This window comes from Bemisia tabaci, chromosome 1 (genome assembly GCF_918797505.1).
Source record: "Bemisia tabaci chromosome 1, PGI_BMITA_v3".
NCBI classification, from domain to species: domain Eukaryota; kingdom Metazoa; phylum Arthropoda; class Insecta; order Hemiptera; family Aleyrodidae; genus Bemisia; species Bemisia tabaci.
In genome coordinates this window covers 62,522,313-62,546,962 of record NC_092793.1, presented here as the reverse complement: position 1 = coordinate 62,546,962, position 24,650 = coordinate 62,522,313, and the positions used below count along the sequence as shown (strand labels likewise).

The 24,650-nt window shown below is 41.1% G+C and overlaps 1 protein-coding gene across 2 annotated transcripts in view; it reads right to left on the bottom strand.

Annotated features, from left to right (window-relative positions):
* The window catches only part of crc (bZIP transcription factor crc), a 71,537-nt gene that overhangs the window by 21,927 nt on the left and 24,960 nt on the right, over positions 1 to 24,650 (bottom strand). Inside the window, exon 1 of one of the 2 annotated variants that reach the window (XM_019045950.2) lies at positions 11,566 to 11,841. The exons of the other annotated variant lie outside the window; for it this stretch is intronic. Coding sequence (XP_018901495.2) covers positions 11,566 to 11,629 — 64 coding nt within the window. The 5' untranslated portion in view covers positions 11,630 to 11,841. Of the gene's footprint in view, positions 1 to 11,565; positions 11,842 to 24,650 lie in introns of those variants that run through there. 2 annotated transcript variants of the gene reach the window in all.

Here is a 24,650-nt window from a genome sequence, read left to right as displayed (position 1 = left end):
GGAGGGAAGAGGGGGGCCGAGGGGCAGGGGCGGTCCGAGAAGAGTTTTTTAGGCTTTTCAAGATTATAGGACTCCTTTCCCAAACAGCCACAAAAGCACAGCATCATGTGATTAGGATCTTATATTTCTGACTCCGCCATTAAAGTACCTCATAAAATCAGCCAAAGATAGTAGCTCTCAATGATCTAGTCGGTTAGTTGCACTAGTTACAAAATATTGTTTTATCTATTATAGATTACTAGGGCGTCTAGCCCTCAACAGCTAGCTTCGCGAGCCCCCGGGCGTCATTTTTAATGGAGCTGGCTCATTTAGATACTATCATATGACAATGCCCGAAAGAATGATGAAAATCGGCCCAGTAAAGCGGTAGAACGAACTGTAATAGGACACGAAAATTTAGGGGATCAGAAGGCTCAAAGTAGGTAATGATAAATTAGCAAAAAATAATTAAATTTGTTCAATTACCAACAACATTTTTCAGTTTTCGGCTTCTCATAATGCGAAAACAAAAAATGAGCTATTAGCCGACTTCACAAATATAATCTGTCTGATATATACATATATAAATCCGAAAAATCAAAACGCGTACCGATTTAACTTTTGACCGCTTCGTCAGACGCTGGTGCGACCTTTACACACGTGACCATTTTACGCGTCTGATATACATACGGTGGGTGTGGTTTGCAGTCCGCGGTCTGTTCACCGGTAAGCGATAAAAAAAACGAAAGTAGTACAAGAGCCGGAGATACGCTCTTATGAATTTACTTCGTTAATTGGTAAAAAAAAGCTAAAAGCCGTTTAAGCATATGACCTGTAGTGGTATATGCGTTGTTTATGCAATGTTATAGCGTCTTTTCTGTTTTCATAGTTGCGCCTGACGCGTCAGCTGATGTTATTGTCATTGACTGTAAATTTTTATTTTTAAAATTTGTTTTTTCGACTAAGCTACGTCCCCCCTCCCCCTAATTCCACGCTTGCTTTTTCGTTGGATACGCTGAGGGTAGTTCTCGCTTTTTGGCGCTTTGTCATTGCATGGGACCTCTAAGAAAGTTTGTTTTAGACAGAATGCCACTTTCTACAAAACACTGCAGCAATAACCAGGCTCCGACTGGCCAGAGCCGCTAGGCCGCGATCGCGGCCGGGGCCCTCGTCCTCGGAGGCCCCGGTGGCCTTCGAGGACGATATAATATTCGACCTAAAACATAATTTTGAGAGCACGTAAGTTTTATTTTAGTTCAAAAAAATTCACTGAAATAACACGTAACAGTGGAGGCGCCCGACTCAAGGGCCCCAGTCGTCGAAAACTAATTAACCCTTAGATTACTGAATCTTAAAATTAATAAAAACAATTCTGGGGCCCTCTTCCCCGGGGCCCCCGAGGAAGAGGGCCTCAAAATTGTTTTTTTAATTCTCTCTCTTTGCCGTCATCCTCGGGGCCCCCGAGGCTGAGGGCCCCAGAATTTTTATTTTTATTTTCTGTCTTTGCCCTCGTTCTCGGGGCCCCCTAGGAAGAGGGCCCCAGAATTGTTTTTATTAATTTTAAGACTCTGTAATCTAAGGGTTCATTAGTTTTCGACGACCGGGGCCCTCGAGTTGGACGCCTCCACTGTTACGAGTAATTTCAGTGAAATTTTTTGACGCAAAATAAAACTTACGTGCTCTCAAAATTCCGTTTTAAGTCAAATATTGTATCAATCCAAACCTCTAAAAGTTAACAATTTTACAAACGTCCGGGAGGTTAAAATTGCATTCTCGGGATATAAAAGATCCAATCCCCCGGGCCACCTCTCTTTCCTGGGGGGTCTCCCCCCACCCTCCCACCCCCGTGGGGGCCCTCACGATGCGTCGCCGCGGCCTAACTTTTTTCACGCCAGTCCGAGCCTGGCAATAACTGAAAACTATACAGGGTGGCCCAGACCTACCGTACCAGGCCTTTTTTTCAGTTAATTTGGGTCGCACGAAGTCCAGGATCGCGGGGATGAATAGGGAAACGACCCCAAGAAATACGAACTTCATGGTCCCAGAGCCCCCCTGGCGCCCCTTGGGGGGTAAAAGGGGGGTCCGTACTTCAAAAGTCAGGATTCATGTCAAAATTTTGAAATTATTTCATCGGAATCAGAACGTACAGAAATTTTTACCTTGAATCGATACCAAGAAATCCAAAATCGGCCCATCCGGGTCCAAAATGCCGACCCTTAAAGGTGGGGGACAGAGCCCCCTTTAAAAAAAAATCAAGTTCGTTAAATTGACGTGGAGACTCGGAAAAAATGCGTATTCATGGGTAATCGACCCCAAGGAATCCAAATTTGAGGGTCCCATTATCCTCAGACACTTTTCTGATGGGGCACAGGGGGTCTCTGAACTTTTAAATTTAACCGGTGTGGAGGTTACCCCTGTGCCCCATCAGAAAAGTGTCAGGCCATGCACCGTATCAATTCTACGTAACTTTTCGCGTAGAATCAGAATCTGAAGTCAAAACATACCCTTGCCTTTCGGCATTTTTTACTCATGGCCCTCCAAAGCCCCAAAATTTTTGGGGGGTCGTGGCCCCCAAAATTTTGGAGCAACAGGGGTCACGTGGCACATCAATAAGAAGGTATTGACCTCTCCTCTCAGGAAATTTTTAGATTTTGAAATTTGGATGATTTGGCCGCTTACAGCGTCGAACTGAAAATTGCCCCAAAAATGTCCCATAACTCCAAAAAATGGGGGTTTAGGGAAAAAGTGCAAAGAACAAAATGTTCTTATTTTTTACCGTAGATTCTGAGCCCAAAGTCAAAACATACCCTTCCCGTTTGAAAATTGCGAGAAACGGGGGGGACTCCCCCCAACCCCCCCCCCCCCCCCCCGAGGGGTCATTTTGGGGGGCTGAAAATATTTTCATTCGATTCTTTAGGGTCGATTTACCCAGGATGGTTTTGGTCCCGAAGCTCAATTCTCCGCCGTTTTCGATAAAAAGATAGTGGACGGGTGGTCTGGATCACCCTGTATGCCGCTTATGCCGAAAAATTTCGTCTTAAGCGAAGAACGGTTAAGACGAAAAGCCGCTTATGACGAAATTTTTATCGGTCCTTTCATTTTTCGTCTTAACGAGCTTTTACTGTATTTTACATTTTCCCAAACCGCGGGAGGGGCGCGGGTGGGGGGGGTGCACCACCCATAAGTCGAACCTTTCAAAAGGCACTCCTACTTTTTTATTTCAGAAATCAAGTCTACGCAAAAAAAACTAGTCACACTGTCCAAACCGAATGTAAATCGGACAATTTTTCAGTGATTGGCAGAGGCTGAAACATGTTTTTCATGCTCCTTTCAAAAATTTTCTACGCCCAATGGAGTTGCGACATCAAACCGAACTCTCCGCCAAAAAGTTCTCAAACAATGCAAAAAAAAAAAAAAAAAAAAATCTGCCGTACTTGAAATCTGGAGCACGCGGAGCCCTTCTTTGCGACATTGAAATTCGTTTTACCAAACATTTCCAAAGGGCGCTCATCGGGAGGGAGTAGTAAGTCTTAGACAAGAATTAATATTCGAACAATAGCGTCCTCAGAAGTATCAATGTTCAGCTTAGATCATTATATCCAACCCCAAAAAAGCTAATCCATTTGTTTTCCTACTTAGCCGTTTCTTCATGGACACGGTTTCTCATGCTTCAGAAAAAATAATAATAATTCTTGTCTAAAACTTACTACTCCCTCCCGATGAGCGCCCCTCAGAAATGGTCGGGAAAACGAATTTTAATGTCGCAAAGAAGGGCTTCGCGTGCTCCAGATTTCGAGTACAGCAGATTTTTATTTTTTCATCGAAAGTGCAATTTTTAATAATATTTTTGGCGGAAAGTTTGGTTCGATAAGGCAGTTCCATAGGGCGTGGGGAATTTTTGAAAAGAGCGAGAAAAAAATGTTTCAACTTCTTCTATCACTGAAAAATTGTCCGATTTACATTCGGTTTTGACAGTGTGACTTGTTTTTTTGCGTAGACTTGATTTCTAAAATAAGAAAGTAGGAGTGCCATTTGAAAGGTTCGACTTACGGGTGGTGCACCCCCCGCCCGCGCCCCTCCCGCGGTTTGGGAAAATGTAAAATACGCCAAAAGGTGTCCCCCTCGATATAAACGAACACGCCTTCTACCGTTTTACGAAATTCCGACGCGTTTGGCAGATATTCAAGGTGGCCCCTTTTTCGTGTGACACCCTGTATATAAATCTACAAATTCGAAACGCGAACCGATATAACTTCCGAACACTTCCTCAGACGCTGGTGCGATCCTTGGGCGCGTGACCATTTTACGCGTCTGTTGTACATAGGGGGGGGGGGGGGGGGGGGGTGGTTGGTTTGCGGTCCGCGGTCTGTTTTCCGGTAAGCGGTATAAAAACGAAATTTTGTAGTCCGAGAGCCGAAGATACGCTCTTATGAATTTTCTTCGTCAAATGGTAAAAAAGCTAAAAGGCGTACACGCGTATGATCGGTAGTGTTATATGCGTTGTTTATGCAATGTCATAGCATATTTTCTATTTCCATGGTTGCGCCTGACGCGTCAGATGATGTTATTGTCATTGCTGTAAATTTTTATTTTTAAAATTTGTTTTTTCGACTGAACTGCGTCCCCCCCCCTCCCCCTAATTCCACGCTTGCTTTTTCGTTGGATACGCTGAGGGTAATTCTCGCTTTTTTGCGCTTTGTCATTGCATAGGACCTCTAAGAAAGTTTCTTTAGTCAGAATGCCACTTTCTACAAAACACTGCAGCAATAATTGAAACCTATATGAGACAATATTTCAAATCATTATAAAAATGAACTGAGTCAATTTTTTTCGTAAGTAAAGTGAACTAATTGTAATTCGATCTGAATCATATGCATCAATAAACTAATACTGGGAATTAACATTTTCTCTCTTTCGATTCATTATGACGCATTGAAAAGTAAAAAATCTATCATCTCATTAACATATTAACGTATTAATTTTTTTATCATAGCCTTATTAACAGATTTACTAGCGCCGTATAAGATAATAATTAATGGCATCTTTACTCTTTCAGAAGTACATTACTGCAAACAATTCGAATATACCTATGTTTCCATTCAAGCAACCAATGCATCATACGATTTAAGAAGAGCTCTTAAAGTGGCGTCACGTGGGGTCATGTGACATTCAGTGACGCCACATGACGCCTTTTTGAGAGCTCTACTTTGATCTATGATATGGGCTTATCATTTATTGATGAGTCTTGGGTGGAAGAAACCATGGTATGTACCACTGAGGTGAATGACGTCATACACTTTGTTGTTCGTAGGATGATATCTTCGTGAATATAGGAAGTAAAATGTTGGTGATCAGATGAATCTTGTCATTTCAGGCAAATCTATGGGCTTGAACCATCAGAACACGATTCTGTGATCAGCATAACCGGCTCATTGCAAAATGTAGTCAAAACGGGCTTCGGTTGCGCAGGTAGTTCAATACGGACGGAAAATACCGAAGTAAGTAAGAAGCGTTTACAAGATGAGAATTCTCCTAATTAATAACCGTTACGGTCTTGTTGTGAGTAATTAGAGCTGCTTGGGTGATTAGAGCTATCAGCCAGCTCAAGTTGAAGACTTTGATCCCCGAGGTTGATGTGAAATTATCTAACATTCACAATGCTAAAATTCTGGGAAATAAGTGCAGTTTGCGTTCTATCACTTTAGGCGAATTCAACCCGTCGCATCTCCGTGGACTGATTATTGAGACTGACAGGGAAAGCTATGGACAAGGGAGACACAGGAAAAATGGAACGATCCTGTAAGTAGGCGGATGCGGGAGATTGCAATGGACAAAGGAGGTAAAGTACTAGACTAATTAACGGCAATCCACGAGGGACCTTACATACTTAATCTTTCATGTTCTCTCCTCGCCTAAATCAAATACCCGTTTCAAATAATGGGGTCATTCCATGTCTCCTTTGTCTATCGCTCTATCTATATTAATTTCAATGGCCGGCCTCCAGACAGAGGAACGTAACTTCATTTCAACTTTGCAAAGAAAGAGTATCGTTGTGAGCCTTTTCCGGCCCCAACTGGATTTTGCTGAATGTTTCATATTTTCAAAGTACTAGTTCTAGGTAGACTCCAAGCCAAATATTTAACCGAACATGTGCGTTTCGGGCCCTGTTGATAACAACATGGTCTCAATATGTTACCAATACCGGGGTTTTTTCAAACTTCAAAAAACTGTAGGAGCCTTTAAAATGCGGAATTAAAAAATGTTCAGAAGTTAATTATTACAGGAAAGGATTGTAGAAAAGGATCCCTAACAGTTTCCAGCTCCTCCTCTGTCTGGGACGGAATAATTAAAAAGAAAAGACTCTGGACATTAGCGGTTTTCGCATGATTCGTGAAAATCTCCGAGTTTTGGAACCGTTTGATATTTTCAAAATTCATTCTAAAGGTATGAAAACGGTAGATTATCATTCAAATAAAGTAGTAAAACTAAAATTCTTGACAATTGCGGCACTTAAAGCAAGTTTCATCACGAAACGACCAGCAAATGAGTGAGGGTCAAATTCAAGTTCAGTGCCTCTTAATACAGCAAGAGAGACCTAAAGAGGATCCCGGAAAATTTCTGAAACTCCTAAACGCTGTGGCAAGCTTGAATGACGATGGATGAATCACCATAACCCACTGTGCGACAAGATTGCCGTCTAGTCTACCAATTATCAGTCTGTAACCCACCGTGCGACAATATAGCCATCGTGTCACCAATTATCAGTTCATCAGTTCGTGACCCATTGTACGACAACATTGCCGTCTTATCCACCAATTTTCAGTTCGTGACCCACTGTGCGACAACATCGCCGTCTTGTCCACCAACTTTCAGTTCGTGACCCACTGTGCGAAAACATTGCCGTCTTGTCCACCAATTTTAAGGTCGTGACCCACTGTGCGGCTTCCCTCCTCTTTTGCCGCACATCCCCCGCCTAAAACTTTCAAAGCTCGCCATTTTTTAACGGCTCAACCGATTTCGCTAAAATTCAATACCAGCCTAGAATTAAGTAAGATCTTCCTTCTGTAAAAATTTCGGGGTGAAAGCTTTTAATTTGCGCGAGTTATCGCGCTCACAAAATTGAACCTCCCCCCCACTTCTCGCCCCCACCATTCGAAATGTAATACTTCGATCTCCGTTTTTTTTTCGCAGAATGGTAGTCCTGTTTCTCTACTTTACATCGCAAAAAGTTTCACCCAGAAATTTTTTAAAATGAGGGAAATATAACCAAGCAAAAATCGGAAAACCCACGATGAGTCGGAAATACACGAACACCCACACACACCCTCACATACACACATACACACACACCCTCCCTCACACACACACACACACACACACACACACACACACACACACACACACACACACACACACACACACACACACACACACACACATGTATGCTGTGAGCTGAAAAACCCGAATATGACCTTAGAAATTCGTTATCACCTGCCGGAGAATTTCTGAAACTCCTTAGAGCACAAAAGTCATCGCAAAAATATCTGAAAAAAGCGTTTTCCTAGGAAAAGCGACTTTTCCGGAAAAATGATGGGTGATCGGAAAAATCTGAGATCATATTTGAATTCAACAGATCAAAATACAAAGGTCCGATGTGTCCAAACCGATGTATCACATGTCGCAGACATTCATACAATGAATTTTGAATACACTTCGATCCGGCAAAGCTTTTACAATACACAATTTTAGGCTCGGAAAACTCGGCTTTACCGGAAATCTGAAGTGTGATAAAAAGGAACCGAGGTCACATTCGGCTTTAGCGGCTCAAAATACATGAGTAACATGCTACCACGGGTCCAGGAAAATTTATAAAAATACAAAGCATGCACGACAAATATGCGTCGGATTTGCTCATTTTCCCGCAATAAAGTTGCTTTCCCGGAAAACTAAGAGGTGGACGGGAAAAATTAAGGTCATTTCCGGACTCATCAGTTAAAAAGACATCGGCATAATTGAATCTCGTAGCTACGAAAAATTTTATCTGCATTATGCAGGGGATAGCAGTCGGAAAAACACCGAAAATGCCCCAAAATGGTCATTTTTCCGAGTAAAATGTAGGAAAAATGACAAAGTACATTGTGCATGTATATTCTTTTTACGTTCTTTCCGAAAATGTACACGGTTTTAAGAAAAAATTAAATTAGACAAATGTAAAGTTGAGAAAACTCCTAAAAATTGGTGAAAATTGGCAACGATGGACGTTAGGCCTTTTATAATTCACAGGAAGCCATTTTTAGGGCCAGATATGAAAAGTACGTTGAGAAATGCATATGGTACTCACCTGTGGAGGGTGACTAAGGTCGCAAAACATTCAAAAGAGCTACCTTCAAGGAAAAAAAGGCCGCTAAATTAGACATCCCGGTCAATTTTCACATCGTGGCAATCCAGGTACAACTATAATTTTTTGATTTGTTGTATGTATGGGTAAGCTGTTATTGTACGTCAATATAAAAGTTGTACCGCACTCTCTTGGACCTTGGGTGTGGCAATTTATCGCATTTTTGCCATTTTTGGCTCTTTGGAACGATTTTTCTCGAAAATTTGGCAACCTAGAATAAAGTTTCACTGAACACTGTTTATTCATTTTTTGCGTCCTTTTCAAAAACGTACACGGTTCTTGGTTTAATTGAGTTCTATGGGTGTAAAATTTAAGAAAACCCTAAAAATTGGCCAAAAATGGCAACAATGGACCGTAAGGCCTCTTTTAATTCATCGGAGGCCTTTTTAAAAGCCAGAAATGAAAAGTACGCAAAGAAAATACGAAGGAATCATCTGCTGAAAATGTGAAAACAGTCGAAAAAATCAGCGAAATCAACGATTTTTCGATGCCAGGATTTTGGGGTTCAGGCCTTGCTGCACCTTTGCACGGGCTTCGTTCGATAAAATATTTGACATGAAGTCTACCTAGACCTAGTACTTTGAAAACATGAAACGTTCAGCAAAATCCAGCTGGGCCGGAAAAGGCCCAAAAAGATACTCCTCCTTTGTCTCAATTCTTCAAAGGAATGTAACAGCAATTTGTTCAAAGTCTTGCCTGTAATAAGAAGAATTTGCAAGAAAAAATAGGGAGAAACAGTTACCTACATACTTGGCTTGAAAAGCCTAAAAAGTAATTAAAAAACCCTGCTATTCGTAACATATTGAGACCATGTTGTTACCAACAGGGCCCAAACCGCACATGTTGGTATCATGATGATGTCAACATAGTATCAACGTGATATCAACTTGGGATAAAAGACCAACATGATACCAACATGCTAGCAATATGGCAAGTCCCAATATGATATAAACATGATTTTAAAAAAATGTTGTTGACAATATTGCACAAATATGGTAACATGATCATATCATTTTGGACTTTCTTACCATCATGATAAAGAGTTGATGTGAAGGTTGGTATCTGTTGGTCCCATCATGGGAACATACTGATATCATTGCACTGAAAAAAAAGTTCGGTGATTTTACCGAACCCTTCGGTATACGGTTGTTCGGTGGCACGAACCTAGGTATTGGGTTTTTTGAACCAAACGGCATTACGGCGTTTGGAACACACGAACAACCGAGTTCGGTAAGGTTTTACCGGACTTTAAAGGTGACGGAAACCGATCATTCGATTATTCACACCGAACTTTCAGTATATATTCGGAGAAAGTGGGAAACGTTCGGTTGGCGTCTTATTATTGTATGTGTTGATCCATAGATATGTTCAAAGACGATTTTCTTATTCTAGCCTTTGTGGCCTTGTTAATTTTTTGAATCCATGTTGATATTTTTTCTGTGAGTAAATTTTCCTTTTCCTATTTTATCTATATTACTTTCAAAACTCATTAGTGCACTGAATAAAATTTCATATATATCTGCGGCTTAAAGTCGAAAGAATGTTGCTCAATTAAGATGGGACCAGGAAGTAATTATAAAAATTATTAAATAATATTACGACTTTATATTATTAATGTGATAAATCATAATATCATAAAAATAATAAATCATATAATACATTATAATATGCTGTAATAAATTATTAATAATATTATTCATTTTTCATTAATTTATATTATTAATTTATCTTATTTCTTTTTTAATATTTTCATTTTTCATAACTATTTATCCGTCCATATTTTATTTTATTTTTTTCATGTGTTGTTCGTACTCCTCTTTTTCAAAAACTTGATCTACTTTATATTATTTTCGTATCCTTCATTGTGAAACTGAATGATGTACAAAGTTGCTAGAATATCATTGCTTCTAATCATTGAACCAGATCTGGGGACATTTATTACTGCGAAATTAGCCTCCTCCTCCACGCGAGCGTCCGTGGCGAAGTGGCAGCGACACTCGGGCGATTACCGAAGTTCAGCAACGTCGGGCGTAGTTAGTACTTCGATGTGTGACCGCTTGGGAACTCGGGCGCAGCGCGGCTTAATTCTGGCGAACATTGACTGTCGGTATCTCTCAGCGTCACTTCTCTGGTGACCGCGATAAAAATTAAGCCTAAGAACGTGCAGCGCGCCTAAATTTAAGCATTTTGGAACTTTTCTTTTCAGTGTGTGATATCATATTGGTAACATGTTGATATCATGGTGATAACATGTTGATATAATATGTGATAACAGGTTCCATTCACCCTGTCGCTACCATGTTGGGCCAGACGCACTTGTTACCAACGTGGTCATTTTCAGCAGGGAAATAATAGAAATACAATTTGCAGTTACGTTCTTTAATCTGGGAAACGATAACTCATGCGTAACTCGATAAGGACAAAGGGGAGAGAGGGGGGGGGGGCAGTATGCCCTCATTCTACCCAGGTTCTAAAATTCATTTGAGGGGAGAGAGGGGTGAAACTGTAAAAAGTTTGGAAAATGCTTGAAAATCATACAGGATTTGATCAAGAAGGGATCAAATTTTAATTGCGGCGGAGGGAGAATTTCCAAAAATGAGGCCCCGACGTAGAGGAAGAGTGTGTCTTTCTTTGTTCTGCATGGCACTAGAGGGACATTAAATGGGATATTCTACATGTAAGAATACCGTGGATGCTCTTAACTTGGGGAAAAACGAGAATTTTTGGATGAAAGATGATGGATTTTAGATTTTTAGAGATGATTAGATTTTTAGAAGTGCTACCTATGTTTGTTGTGAATTGAGGTTAGAATCTCTGTAGTCTATCACGCGGGAGTGTTTGGGGGTGGTCGGGGTGCCCGGGGGGGGGGGGGGGGGGGGCTTGGCGGTGGAGGTCAAACGAAGATATTTTGAAACCATTGTCAGTAAAATAAAATTTACTTTTGTTTCTTTCTAATTTTGACGTAAAATTAGCTTATGTCTAGCTTGGTGTCGCCACCATTTACGGCTTCAACTTAAGCTTTCTGAACAGTTCAGATACCTTAGACTGGGATGGATGAGACATGGAGAGACAGACAACCAATGGTTGCGATATATCGCATGCCTTTCCGACACAAAATATGGCGTCCATCGAATCACCTTAAGGGCATCCACGGTATATACATAGGAGAGATGATACATTGTACCTACCACGAAAACGTCGCGGAAGGCCGAAATGATACCTCGAGGGCATCCGACTCAATACGAAAGCCATGCCGAAAAGAAGGTGAAAGACTACGGTACGAATCGGTACATTAAAACAATACCAATTTTTTAAAAAAAAAAATAAATAAATAAATAAAATAAAATTAATATCTCTAAGGATTTTTAATATAAATACGACTGGTCTAATCTGTTTAATTTCCTATTAGGTACTTAAGCAATGAATTAGGATTGGAGTAAGATAATATAAGAGAGGTAAAGGGTGAAGACTCTCGCTGATAGGGGTGGGGGGGGGGGGTTGGATCAGGCTTCACCTTCTTTTGACAAGTTTCTGCGAGTTAATTATGATCAATCGACTCCACGTGACGAGGTATTCGCTAGTCATTCTAGGTGAGATCATTTGCACTAGACATTTAGAAGAGCCCGCGGTTGGTGTCACTTTCACGGTATATCTTCCGATTAGGGTTTCGTTCCGAGGTTCGGGGTATTTTGAGGGGGAGCCCGTAGGGATAACGCGGGTGTGCGACGAGGACTATGCGTATACGGGTGGGTCACTGAAGTGCGAGAGGACAGGCGTCCGACTACGAGCGCGGATCTGGAGCGACTGGTCCAGCTTCTACCTCGTTGGAGCATGGGCCCGTAGTAGAGATTTTTGATTAGCGATTAGTCAATCGATTAATCGAACGCCCATTAAATCGATTGATAATATTTCGATCCATTGCTAAATCGATTAGTAACTACTGATTAGTTGAAAATGTGTTGGAAAATTCCTATGGGTAAATTTCATGAAGATAATCACCGCACCACTAAAATTACACCTCAAAGCCCATTAGTGCTGATATTGTATTGTGGGGAAAAAGGATTTCAGGGGAAAGAACGGAAATAATTGTGCTGGTTATCGCTATATTATCACTGAATATGTTCAGAATACATAATTTTTGATTAACTTATTCAGGTTAACTGCCGATTTACGCCTGGAAATCCTGGCAGGCATCCTACGATACAAGTTATTGATTTGAAAATTTAAAGTTTCTAAACATGCGCATTGCTCGGTTACATAGGAGATTAATAGATCAATTATGATTCAATTATGAATGAATTTAGTACTGAATTTTCGATTATTCAGAAAGTCAATTGATCGATTAATCAGCCTATCAAAAAACTCTGGTCCGTAGACTGAACAGAGGGCGGGGAGTTGCAGAGTTGTCACTTAGGCCATCGCTTCTGGACGCGTCGCGTGTCGCGACGCTCCACAAAGAGCAAGGCTCCCTATCAGCTGCTGGACCAGACCTGGAGCACCTGTATAGGAGGATACTGCCACGTTGGCCAAGACTGTGATGCTAAATCTCGTTGGTTAAAGATGTCCAGACTTTTCATACGGATTTAGAAACCCAATATTAACAACCCTGACCGGGAGGAATCGATATTATCGAGGAAGAGATTTGTGGTACTCAGGGGAAAAAAGAAGAAAAACAAAATAAAAATACACAGCAATTTCTGTCCAAGTTTAAGAGTTCAACACTTACGTATTTCAGAAGTTGGAAATTAGAAAATCCATCATTCTTCGAATATGCAGTCACTATCTTGTTCAGGGGTTCCAGCCAATTCTGGAAAAAAGAATCCCTGACTTTTCCAGGTTTTTCAGGCCTTTTTCCGCAGAAAAATCTCGAATAATTTGCCTTAAAAGAGACAGCGCGCATTTTTCGATTTTTGTAAAAACTCCTCTATTTTCATCAATTTTTTATCTAGTTTAGCTTTTTTTTATAAGAACCAGGCTAGGATAGTATCATAACAAGAACGAAATCACAAAAAAGGTTAAAATACCGGGTGTTCCAGACCACCCGTCCACTATCTTTTTCTCGAAAACGGCGGAAAATTGGGCTTCGGGACTAAAACATTCATGAAGTAAATCGACCCCAACGAATAGAATGAAAATATTTTCGGGGGGTGGGGGGGATATCCCTGACTTTTCCAGGTTTTTCCAGGCCAAAATGAAAATTTTTCCAGGCCTTTTTCCGCGGAAAAAACTCAAATTTATGAAAATATTTTAAATACTTTTATTAGGGGTGCTCCCCCAATTCGCGCGATTTTCAAATAGGAAGGATATGTTTTGACTTTGGGTTCCGAGTCTACGGCAAAAAATAAGAACATTTTAATCACTGAAATGTTTCGCTAAGCCCCCATTTTTTGGAGTTATCGGGCATTTTTGAGGCAATTTTCAATTCGATGCTGTAAGTAAATTATTCAAATTTTAAAATCTAAAAGCCTCCTGAGAGGCGAAGTTAATACCTTTTTATTGATGTGCCATATGACCCCTGCTGCTCCAAAATTTTGGAGGCCACGAGCCGCCCCCCCCCCCAAAAAAAAAAAAAAAAAAATTGAGGGGTTTTAGAGGGCCATAAGTCGAAAATTTCAAACGGCAAGGGTATGTTTTGACCTCTGATATGGATTCTACCCGAAAAGTTACGTAGAATTGATGTGGCGCACGGCCTGTTTGCTTCAAATTACTGAAGAACCCCATTTCCCCATACGAAGCCGTGCATTTTTGGAGAGCATAAGGGGCAAAAAAATTTGAAGCAAAAAGGCCATAAAATGCCAGAAAAAGCCCCATAACTCCAAAAAATGGGGGCTTAGGGAAAAATTTCAAATGTTGAAATGTTCTTACTTTTTGCCGTAGATTCAAAATCCAAAGTCAAAACATACCCTTCCTATTTGAAAAACGCGCGAAATTGGGGAGCACCCCCCCCCCCCAAACACCCCCAAGGGGCCATTTTGGGGGGCTGAAAATATTTTCATTCTATTGTTGGGGTCGATTTGCCCTATGAAAGTTTTGGTCCCGAAGCCCAATTTTCCGCCGTTTTCAAGGAAAAGATAGTGGACGAGTGGTCTGAAACACCCGGTATGTTGGAAAGAAAATTGGCGAAATATAAACGCCTTCTTAAACGATACATGCATCGATGAAAGCAAATGATTTTTCAATTTGCTTCATTTACTCATAGTAGTGTTGGTTTTTAAAAATAAATCCCATCATGGTATTGCTGTTATGCTAAGGTAGAGAGCACTGAACAGATTCTTTTAAAAAATAATCCAACCTGCGGTGTTCGTTCTGCATACTATTAAGAACTATTTAAGAAACTGAGAAATGCATATATATTTTTAGTAATGAGCCTACTAGATAAGCCTAATGTATAGAGTTGTGTCAAATAAGGGGCGAAGGAGGGTGCCAACTAGGGGCGAGAGAGGATGCCAACTAGGGGCTAGAGAGGGTGCCAACTAGGGGCGAGAGAGGTACATAAACAATGAAAAAGACATGAGAACAAAAATGACAAATGGGGCCCTAAATGGAAGGAAAAATAAAAGAGTTCAAATCATATGATCAAGCACCAAGATGCGGTGTAGAGAGACGGAGAGACGGAGTGAAGGAAGGTGAGCTAGGCGCTGGGCGTAGAAAGGAGAGGTAAAGAGTCTGAAGAAATGTCAGCTGAGAGAGCAGGAGCACAGGTGTCGTTTATAATTGCACAATCACAAGTCAGTACTACGATGAAACATCTCAACAGCCCGGACAAAAGCGGAAAGTGTTACTATGGCGATTCGCTTTACTCCGCTATTTCGGAACGCGAAACCGGCGATCGGAGGTTAGACTGTTGACGCGCACGGAGAGCACTCAGCTGATGATAAAATCATCGAATAAACTCATAAAAAATGGGTTTGAAGGTTATGAGGGTTATAGGTTTTCAAAGTTAAATGTTACCAAAAATGCACTTAAACGAACGATGACGATGAATCCCAAGTCTCGCGTCACTAGACAAGGTCAAATCACGTCGAGGTCACCAAAACTGTAGGGAAAAGGGGGGAATGGGAAGGAAATAAGGACAAATCTATCGGGATCAGGAGAGCGTGTATGAACGTGAGGGAGGATCAGAAAGACAAGTGGTGGTGCGTAACCATAGATACATACAAGAGATATATACATGATACAGTCAAAATCGTACAAGCCTATTGTCCAGGAATCTCTTTTTTCATTAGACGCAACCGGTCGCACGAGGTTCCCCCATCATTATGGCTGACCTTTAGGAGGAGCCACCGAACTTTTCCGAGTATTTCCGATTCATTCCGAATGCCGATAAAGAGGATGAGTTGGCGGAAAATTCAAAATACAACGAAGGAATTCCAATTTCAATTTTAATTCTTTTATTTTTATTTGTTTATTTATTAATTTTTTTCTCAACACTTGACTTTTTAGGTTTTCCAGGCCATTTTTTCCCCTGACTTTACCAGGTTTTCCAGATCGCTGGGAACCCTGTGTTTGTTGATCTTTTTGAAATAGCAGCGGGCAGGATACCGCTACCCGAAGAGAAAATATGAGCCCGTATTGAATAGAAAAATTGCATGACCACCTGATTATCCAGCGCTTCTTTTCAGTCAAACAGCCACCGGACAACCACTTTTTTATTTCTTGTGGAAAATGACATTAGTAATCAAAATTCCAATTAATTCTTCGACTACAGCCGATTTTTCCTACAAAAAAATGTTCACCAAGGGTGGAAGAGGTTCCAAATGGCTAAGCGCTTTCCACGATCCAGCGGTCTCCACCTCACTTCGAAATTTCGATTTTCATTACTTTATGAAGTGACGAGTAACAAAGAAAAAGAAAGGAAAAAAAGTAGAACAAAAACAAGACACGCGATCCAGCCAAAGTGAAAACGAAAAGAAGTTACGACTGAACAATTCAGTGAAAGTAGGTGTAGGTGCCTGATGAACCGAACCTATTGAGTCGCAAAATCACCACTCTTTTAGTCCGCGGGGTACGATTGAAAAATGGCCAAATCCCTGCACTTTTTGATTGGAGATGGCCGCCTTAGGGATCATTCTAATGGTCATAAGAAGCTCTAATAGAAGGGGAAGCACTCTGGGGTCCGTGCAGGAACCAAGATGGCGGACGTTAAAGATGACCGCCAAGCGTTTTTTCAGCGCGCTCTATCTCAGAAACTGCGTGTCCGATTTTCGTTTTCTTAGTCTCATTTTAAAGCGAAAATGCTTCTACAGAAGTTTATCTCATAAACCTTTTTGCCTAAGGCACACATGAATGGTCATTAGGAAAAGTTCAAAAATTTGAAATTTTCCCAAATTTCAAGAGCGTTTAATTATTTAACACGCGAGAAAAAGGCTTTTCCGCCTTACTGAAGTAACGGCGATGGGAAATTATCTCACATTTAATTTGATGACAAATTAATTTTTTTGCGTCAAAAAATGCACACGCTAGGGCAATTTAAGTAAAGCGTCGTGGTACGCGGTGAGCGGTGAAAACGGCGCGATACGGGCAATTACCGTGCTTCGCAAATCATACGCGCGCTACATCTCTGCACATTCTCGTCCGATTTTCATCATTTTGTGATTGTTTAGAAGCTATGTTGAAAGTTAACAAGTGTAACGGATATACTTGCGTTATCATTCGAATTTTCTGGGTATTTTCCAAAAGAACCGAAAATTTTCAAATTTCAAAAAATTTAAAACGACAAATAATTTTTAATAGGGTGAAGAAACAAACCTCCTCGGGTTTGATAGACCGATCATTCTCTGACGTTTAAAATGATACCATAACCATTTTCGTGCAATGATAAAAAGATCCATGAGCGCAATTTTAAGAGCACCCCCGTGGCAAGCACTTTCCGTTGGTAGGCGTTTTGACCAGATTTATCGCCGTGCCGCGCTTTATGCAACCTAAGTGGACGCGACCTTGCGTGATTTCCCGGATTCCCAAGACAGATTTTCGATAAATCGCGATGTACGGAGGGTATCTTACCAGCGTGACCTGTCTACTTTCGGGCCACCACCGGAAGATCAGCCATAGCGAGAAAAATCTTTCGGTGCCCCGGTAATCAGGTGACCGAACCGTCTGTTTACGATATTATCAGTCCGGCCCGAGCCATGAAATTCGGCACCCCGTTTGTCCATACCTGCGGTGGAATGTACCTGGGCCAATACTGAACGATTTGACCCCCTACTGTCGGTCTCTTCTAGCGATAACAATCTGCGACGCAGGGGTGCGAATTACTGCCGTGAGCATAGCAGTGGTAATTAGAGCAGTGTCAAATTTTCGAAATCGAGTTTCCTTGAAAATTTGTCTGATCTCTTCTAGATTAAATCACTGAAATAGCTAAAACTGCAAAATTCTTGCTACGAGGGTAATCCCAAAAGTCATGCGCTTTTTGCTCGCATTTCAGTACTATTAATGATAGGGAACATCTGATTAAATGCGCATATGAAGCATACTTCCAGCTTTAATCATTTTAAGCCCAAGTTTTTAAAAATCGGATGAACAAGACGCTCAGGAGGTTATTTCTCCCGCGCCACCTTCGATGCGTTTCTCGCCACCTCCAGGCGCGTGATAAGCCAGCTTTTTCGTAGCTCATCTGGCACGATTTTTTTAAAGTCAACCATTTATGAACGATTTGATGCAGAAAACGATTGATCGAGAAATAACAGGAAAATATTCGGGCATTTTTTTAAATGTCATTCGGCGATCTTTGCGGGTAAAAGCGTCGGACTCATTGCACTAACAAGGGGAGCTTCCCAAGTGTAACCGGAATTTCGAGTTGAAATTTCGCATGAAGATACTAGAGATGATTTTAGGGATGCTGTATTTTTTCGTTTTTTCGAATGGGGTCGGGAAAGCCCTCAAAAAGAGGGCTAAAGATGCGGAAAAAACGCGTGCGCTAGCGGCACAAGGTAAACGTAGGTGATAGAGGCACTCCATCCTTATCAGTACCGCATGGCCAAATGGTAGCGCGCTCGCCTCGCATGCGTGAGGTCCTAGGATCGGATCCTGATTACAGTACGTAATTTTATTTTACTTTATGTTTGTTTATTTTTCAATTACTTTATTTTGCACCATTCGCTCCGCAAACCGACTTACGAGGTGGAACACGTAGTGACTGAAAATTTTTTACATATGCTGATAAAAACTCGAAGTTTCTCTTGGATTGAAACGTTATTTATAATTGAATAAACAAAACACTCTAAAACTCACCAAATTTCGTTGCCAAGCTGAATTTCCGGAGTACCAGTCAGATACAGATACAGATTCGACTGATACTCCGGAAATTCAGCTTGGCAACGAAATTTGGTGAGTTTTAGAGCGTTTTGTTTTTTCAATTATATATAACGTTTCAATCCAAGAGAAACTTCGAGTTTTTATCAGCATATGTACAAAATCTTCAGTCACTACGTGTTCTACCTCGTAAGTCGGTTTGCGGAGCGAATGGTGCAAAATAAAGTAAGTGAAAAATAAACAAGCATAAAGTAAAATAAAATTACGAACTGCAATCAGGATCCGATCCTAAGACCTCACGCATGCGAGGCGAGCGCGCTACCGTTTGGCCATGCGGTACTGATAAGGATGGAGGGCCTCTATCACCTACGTTTACCTTGTGCCGCTAGCGCACGCGTTTTTTCCGCATCTTTAGCCCTCTTTTTGAGGGCTTTCCCGACCCCATTCGAAAAAACGAAAAAATACGGCATCCCTAAAATCATCTCTAGTATCTTCATGCGAAATTTCAACTCGAAATTCCGGTTACACTTGGGAAGCTCCCCTTGTAAGTCACTAACAATCACACTTGGCCTGCCATCTCGGGCTTCATCGTGCACTTCAGTTCTCCTTCGCGAAACGATTGGCTCAACCTTCGGACATTTCCATCGCTCATCGCATTTTCCCCGTAAACTACTTGAAGTATGTCACATGGCCTAAAAACACCCACCAAAGTCAAAATTTGAATTACTGACCGAACTTCACAGTTCTCTGGCTTTGAAAGTGCCATAACTTTACAACACACTTTATACAATAAGCTTGCATAAATATCGAAAGAACACTGATTACACTCACCATCTGAGGCCTAAAAAATAGTATGCTGAACAGGGTAACAACCTGGTGAAAATATTGATAAGGATTTCAATGCGATCGGATCAGATTGGCCGTAATCGTCCGCATATTTCACTTACTACGGATACTGCGCGCTTGGCGGTGGCGGGAAACGCATCGAAGGCGGCGCGGGAGAAATGACCGCTTGAGCGTCCGGTTCATCCCATTTTTAAAAAATACATACATACATACATATATACATACATACATACATACATACATACATACATACATATATACATACATACATACATACATATATACATACATATATACATACACATTAATTTGAATGGCATATATTTTCGTGATCTACGACCCGTGATCGGTGCTCTTCACAATGTCTCAGGTCTGGGTCCGACATCATGGGAGAATGCAATAGTGTATTTTCTTCGGAAAATACACTAAAAACCCTGCCGCAAGCGGCAAGGATTTTCCGTGGGGTTGCCGGCAAGTAGGGGACGGTTCTTTTTGTAGTCCGCGCATTTACCGCGGCATGAGTGTATTTTCCGAAGGGTAGTGTCACATTGGGGAGTGAAATCATTTACCCTACCCCTCTTGCCACAGATATGTTTCAAGAAACAGTTTCCCTTGGCTGCGCAACTCCTACCCCCTCCCCTTCACCCGTCAAAACGGTAAATTGCCACTATTATGGAACGCGTTGGCCGATTTCGCTGAAATTCAATAGGAAACCAGTCTTAGTAGATATCTAACTACCATCAAAATTTCAGCTCAAAATATTCATTTTTACTCGAGTTATCGCGTGGACAAAATTAAACCTCCCCCCACTTTGACCCCTCGCTGTGCGAAAAGTAATTAACGTATCCCGAATTTTTCTTCACAGTTTAAAACTACTCTGAGAGGACTATAAACCCCAGAAGTTTCGTTTCAAGAGACTTAAAAATTAACTGCCGCTCAACGCTCTGAAAACTGAAAAATCCTCACGCTGGCTGAAATACACATACATATATTATTTTATAATAGAAATATTATATGATATTTCTTTGTGTGTGTATATGTATATATATATATATATATATAATGACAGAAAATGAATGACATACAGGGTGTACCAAAAGTCCGTCCCACCCCTGCAAACTTTTGAACGAATTGAGCTAGGGTAATGAAACTTTGGGAATGTTCCTATCTCAAAAGGGACCATCTTTTGGGGGGGTCTAAATTTTGGTCCCCCCTCGGGGGGGGGGGGGACCAAAATTTGGGGGGCCCCCGACTTTTTTTTCAAATGGCAACCCCTATCTTGTGATACCTCATTTGAAAGAGCATTGAACTGATTTTGACCTTTCTGAGATAATGTGGAGGCAAATCTAGGGGAAATTGGCTTATTTCGCGGGAAAATTGAATGACCTTTGAATTGACGTATTTGGGGGTCCGAGCCCCCCCCCCCCCCCCTTAAAATTAAATCGAAGTGATTTCTGCAATTTTTACTTAAAAGCGGATACAATTTGGTAAATTTTCCCGTTTTATTTTTTTCTTGACGATAATTTGAACCGGAGTTGATTTTTTGAAAATAGGTCAAATTTGACCTTTGACCTATCATAACTCGGTCAAAAATTAAGATATGGATCTGCGGTTTGCGCCAAAATTCTTAGTTTTTTATGTTCTTTAGAATGAGGTATCACAAGATAGGGGTTGCCATTTGAAAAAAAAAAAAGTTGGGGCCCCCCGCGCCCCCCCCCCCCCCGAGGAGGGACCAAAATTTAGACCCCCCCCCCCAAAAAAAAAGATGGTCCCCTTTGAGATAGGAACATTCCCAAAGTTGCATTACCCTAGCCCAATTCGTTCAAAAGTTAGCAGGGGTGGGACGGACTTTTGGTACACCCTGTATACATATATTCGTGATCTACGACTCGAGATCGGTGCTCTTTACATGGTCCCAAGTCTAGGTCCCACCAATAGGGAGAACGCAATAGTGTATCTTTCCTTCGGAAAATACACTAAAACTTGGGCTTGGATTAAAGCTGAAAGTATGCCGCATAATATGCGCATCTAATCGGATTTTCCCCATCTTTAATAGTTTTGAAGTAGGAGCGAACCGCGCAAGACTTTTGGGATTACCCTCGTTATTGTATGAAAACGAGACAAATGAGAAAGCCGTAATTGCGGAAAAAATGAAGTAGTTTCAGACAAAACAGCCGCAAATTACATTATTCCTCCAGAGAGCCAATGGAAACAGTGCTTCAAAGTAAAGAGGTCGCCCTCTTTTCCCAATTCCTAACCTGAAAATATGCTTGTTGTGTGTCCAAGACGCAACCACGAGCGCATGCAGAAGATAGCACTTACGGCTGTCTTGCCTGACATGAAAATGAAAAATACCCTTACAATGTAGTTGAAATAAAATATGTTGATGTATAATCATCCAAACGATTTTTTTTTTTTTTTTCTTTTCATTAGTAGCGATTTGACAAAGAATGGAGGCTTATTCAATAAAATTTTCCAGTCAGACGCTTTTGAGCCCGTTTTCTCAAAAGAACATTTAGAGCACTAAATATGTACTGGGAGGCACAATTATTTCCTGCAAAAGATAAAGGTGTGTAAGGGGTATTAAAGCATTGGACACTTTGAATCAAGGCAGAGCCTATGAGCAGGGAAGGACTGTGAGCCTCGAAAAACCTATGAGGGGGTACGAGAGACGGGGTACTTTAGAGATTGACCAGGATATAATACAAATTTCTATTATGCATCTTAGCTTCCTCTCCGCCTAACATGCCTCCGGATTTTACAATGTAGAGTCATTAATCACGCCCATCTCTTAGTGTTAGCGAGTGAGGTAAGACTTGTCTAGTACTTGCATGCTTATCTTTATACTAGCCGTTCTGGGCGCGCTTCGCGCGCCCGTCACACCTGGCCGGGGGCTACGCCCCCTGGACCCCCGGTCACTCGCTGCGCGAGTGACATTCGGCTCGCTTCGCGAGCCGATTTTGTAGTAGTTGCAAATTTTTTATCACTATATTTTGAAGATTTCATAGAAAACATTATGAAATTCTCATTCCACAATTAACTTGTAGAATAATAATGGCAGGGCAAGAAATAGTCTATATCTTATGGACGGTTCCCACTTAGTAAAACAGCCAACACCACGAGAAGGTGAGGAACCATTGTTAGCCACTTTTTTTACTTTTCTGAAAAAATTTACTGAAATTTTAGTTGCGTCCCCTAAAAGGAAACACGGAGAAAAAAATTTTGTGCATGGAACCCGAAGCTGAGATCATATGGATCTCTGAAGTTTTCGGATCACGCATCCGAAAAGTTAAGGTCCATCTGCCGAAGTTCGGGTCAGACAATTGAAGTAGTTCGGTATATACCGAAGGTTTCAGGTCACACATCTGAAGTACTCGGTGCATACCGAAGTGTTTCAGATTTCTGACCCGAATTTCGGCAGCTGGACCTCAAGTTTTAAGAGATTCATATGATCTCAACGTCGGGTCCCATGCACGAAGTTTTTTCTCCGTGTGAGTATTAATATAAATTTCAACACAGTCAAATACAGTAGAGAACCAAGGAAATCACAGTAAAACAGAGAAAAAATACCGTCGAATAAATAAAGAAAACTATTATCGAAGAAATTCTAATTATTTGGAAAGTAATTCGCTGGCGTAGGTAATCAATGCGTAGCTGCGTAGGAGCATGAGCGAGATTTATCATCAACTGACCGCTGGCCGGTAGGTACCTGGGGGGGCGAGCGACTATACGTAAGCGGTGGCATATGGTTCGATTGACAGAGGAGTGGGGAACGGCCAGACGTAGGGGAAAGGTTCAGGCTGAACCGTTCAGCACAGCGCAGCGTCAGTCACCGGGTGGGGAAGAGAGTCCGGGAGGGGACACTTCCCCTCGAGTGAAATAGAAAAAGGCAGAATCCTTCGAAGTTTATATTAATGATGATGATGATGATTTGCTTGCTCAACTGATGACACAAAATGTTCAAATTCACCACAATTTTTGGGGCTGTAATAAAAAATATAAAAAGGGCTCAGCGGTGCTTAAATTCCTGCTGAAAAGAGTCATTGGAAATAAGCCCAAAGATATAAGGTTGTTAGTGTGGTCCGCACAGTGCTTACACAATTAGGTATAGGATTTTGATACATAGTAGGATAGGATAAAAAACTAGAAATTTGGCCAACATCGAATTTCTTAGTGTTTCGTGCAAAGTCCTTCAGTTTGCCTGTCCGAGGTACTTAATCCAAAAATTCTCCAACCTTTCACAAATAGTGGGAATAAAAATTCTCTTCACAAAATTAAAATTAGATCACTAAGTAAGATAGGGATTCCAGTATTAAGAATCGACCTCTGCAGATGGAGTGCATTGGTGTGATCAGAAACATTTAGACATTTTGGCAGGCCAAGAAACTTCAAGGTTCCCTGACTGAATTTCCTGATTCGTCACTAATGAGAAATAAAGTTTACTACCTTCTTCAGATGCTCTACCCTGCTCGAGAGGAAGGCGAAGTTACAAGGAACTACTATTAGAAGTTGATACTTCTCGTGAATATTTCACCCAATATAAGAAAAACGAGTTGTTAAACACACTGCAGAAAGCAGAAAAGAACTAAGGATGAACAACGAACAGCACATGGTGACAGTAGGTGATTTAAGTACTGGACACTTCACTTATTGACATAGAAAAGAGATTTTGGAATGATAAGATATTCTCACTGTGTAAAATGGGATGGGAAAAAAGAGAAAAAAATTTAGAATAGTTAAATCGTTAAAATTAGATTGGAAAACTAAAAATTGTAAAAGGAGAGGAAAACGCACCTGACAAGCGAAATGAGAGACAAGTGGCTGTTGTTGTAAAAACTCAATAAGCGGACCAGCCATGAAACTTGTTGAGATAAGGATAAGACTGAGAGCATACGACGCATTGCCAGTTTCATGAAAACCTATACTGAAACCTGTGGGAGCCTATTTATCAAAACCTGTGACTCTTGTGCCAATTTTTAATAAGTGTAGGTTCCAAGACCTTACATCATCAAGATTGCTGGGCATTTCTAAATTGAGAAGAACTATGATCACTTAAGACATGCCATTTTCATATTCAGTCAAATTTGCTAGTGAGTCATGAGGGATTTTGGACAAAGCAGGTAAGAAAATTGAAATAACCCGACACTGGAATATTATTAAGCTGCATTTTAAGTTT